We start from the raw sequence: 1,890 nt of genomic DNA, 5'->3' as shown, positions 1-1,890 counted from the left end.
CGGCCTCTACGCTCTGGGTAAACCCGCCGCACCCCGGACCCTTCCGCGCCTGCTGCCTTGTGCGTTTCCGAGTTTGGTTAAAGAGGATGTGACTTTTTCTGTGTGTTCCTATTCTTTTTCCTTTTATGATTTGAAAAAGAGAAAACGCAGAGTAAGCTGGGACAGGGAAGCGCCACCATCTGCCCCCACGTGGACACTTCCGAGGGGAAAAGAAGTTGCAGGAGAACTTGGTGCTTCTGGCCTTGAGGCCTCGACTGGGGCTGGACTCTAAGGCCCGGGGTCATGACTCTGACTTTGGGCAGGTGGAGGGTGTTACTTGTTCTGGGCTGGACTTGAGCCCCCCGTTCTTGGCCGCCCCCCCCTCAAACACACACACACACACACACACACACACACACACATTACCCGGCGCCTGGCCTAGGCCTCCACACCCGTCAGCAACATGGACAAGTACCAGGACCTGGGCCTGGAGGCCAGTAAATTCATCGAGGACCTGAACATGTACGAGGCTTCCAAGGATGGACTCTTCCGAGTGGACAAGGGTGCAGGCAACAACCCGGAGTTTGAGGAGACACGGCGGGTGTTTGCCACCAAGATGGCCAAGATCCACCTTCAGCAGCAGCAGCAGCTCCTGCAGGAGGAGACCCTGCCCCGGGCCGCCAGGGCCCGCAGGTCCATCGGGAAGCTGGTGCGGGCAGCAGGCTGACCATGGACGGCGCTGCCAAGCCCCCTCTGGCTGCCTCGACAGTAGCTCCTGGGACAGCCACCACCATCACTGCTGGGCAGCCCTTGTACCCAGCCCAGGAGCAGAAGGCCAGGCCGTATGGCCACACCAGGCCTGGCAGTCAGGACTGTGGTTCCAAGGAGAGCCCGGCCGGTTCCGAGATGTCCGCCGTCCACGGGCTGAGCCCCTGCGAGGACCCTTCCTGCCTCACCCATGGAGACTATTATGACAACCTCTCCTTGGCAAGCCCGAAGTGGGGTGAAGAACCAGGAGTGCCTCCCGGCAGCAGGCTGGGTGTAGGGACTGGGTGGCCTGGCGCCCCAGGCGGTGACCCATCACCACCCACACCCTCCAGGGACCCTTACCTGTACCAGCCGCAGTTCTCCCCAAGCTCCAGCCGGTCGTTTGAGAGCGGCCAGGACAGTGGTGGTGATGGCCGCAGCAGCGAGAAGCCAGCGGGTCTTTGGACCACTGCCTCCTCCCAGTGGGCGCGCCCTGGCCTTCCCTCCCCAGGCCTGGAGAACGGGGCCCTCCTGGGGCCCACTCAGCCCAGAACCCCTTTTTCAGGGAGCTGCCCCAGTCAAGGAGCTCTTCCAAGAACAAACTCGGGGGCACGGAGTGAGGTTTCAGGCACGATGCCCAAACCAAATGCGCACCCTCAGTCCTGGTTCCAGGATGGGCCCAAATCCTACCTTTCTAGTTCTGGGCCGTCATCTTTGCCAGCCAGCATGGACAGTTTGCAGCTGGATGACGCCCCTGGGCTGGGTCCCAAGCCTGGCTGCACAGACCCTGGCACTGGTCCCAAGCTCAGCCCCATCAGCCGTGTCCCTCCAGTGATGTCCACCCCACTTGAGTTATCTTCTTGTAAAGAAGGTCCCCCTGGCTGGTCTTCTGAGGGTAGCCTGGGGCCTGTGCTCCCAGAGAGCCCCAGCCCCCACAGAGTGAGGCTGCCCTGCCAGACCCTCACCCCGGGTCCCGAGCTTGGGCCGTCGACTGCCGAGCTGAAATTAGAAGCCCTCACCCAGCGCCTGGAGCGGGAGATGGATGCTCATCCGAAGGCCGATTACTTTGGTGAGTGAGAGGCCAGTGGAGCTGCCCGCAGGGGGTGATGGGGTTGCCACCAGGGATGCTGTAGCTCTCGAGTGGCCTGTCCTTTTTTTTTTTTT

General features: G+C 61.7%; 1 protein-coding gene across 1 annotated transcript in view; it reads left to right on the top strand.

Moving 5' to 3' along the window:
* The first annotated feature begins 6 nt into the window (after positions 1-6).
* The window catches only part of LIMD1 (LIM domains containing 1), a 61,471-nt gene continuing 59,587 nt past the window's right edge, over positions 7-1,890 (top strand). The window contains 2 exon segments of the mRNA XM_006759642.1: positions 7-650; positions 653-1,795. Of these exon segments, the coding sequence (XP_006759705.1) occupies positions 443-650; positions 653-1,795 (1,351 nt within the window). The 5' untranslated portion in view covers positions 7-442.

This window comes from Myotis davidii, unplaced genomic scaffold (assembly GCF_000327345.1).
Source record: "Myotis davidii unplaced genomic scaffold, ASM32734v1 scaffold395, whole genome shotgun sequence".
NCBI classification, from domain to species: Eukaryota; Metazoa; Chordata; class Mammalia; order Chiroptera; family Vespertilionidae; genus Myotis; species Myotis davidii.
The sequence above is the reverse complement of the archived record's forward strand: the minus strand, read 5'-3'. Positions and strand labels throughout refer to the sequence as shown.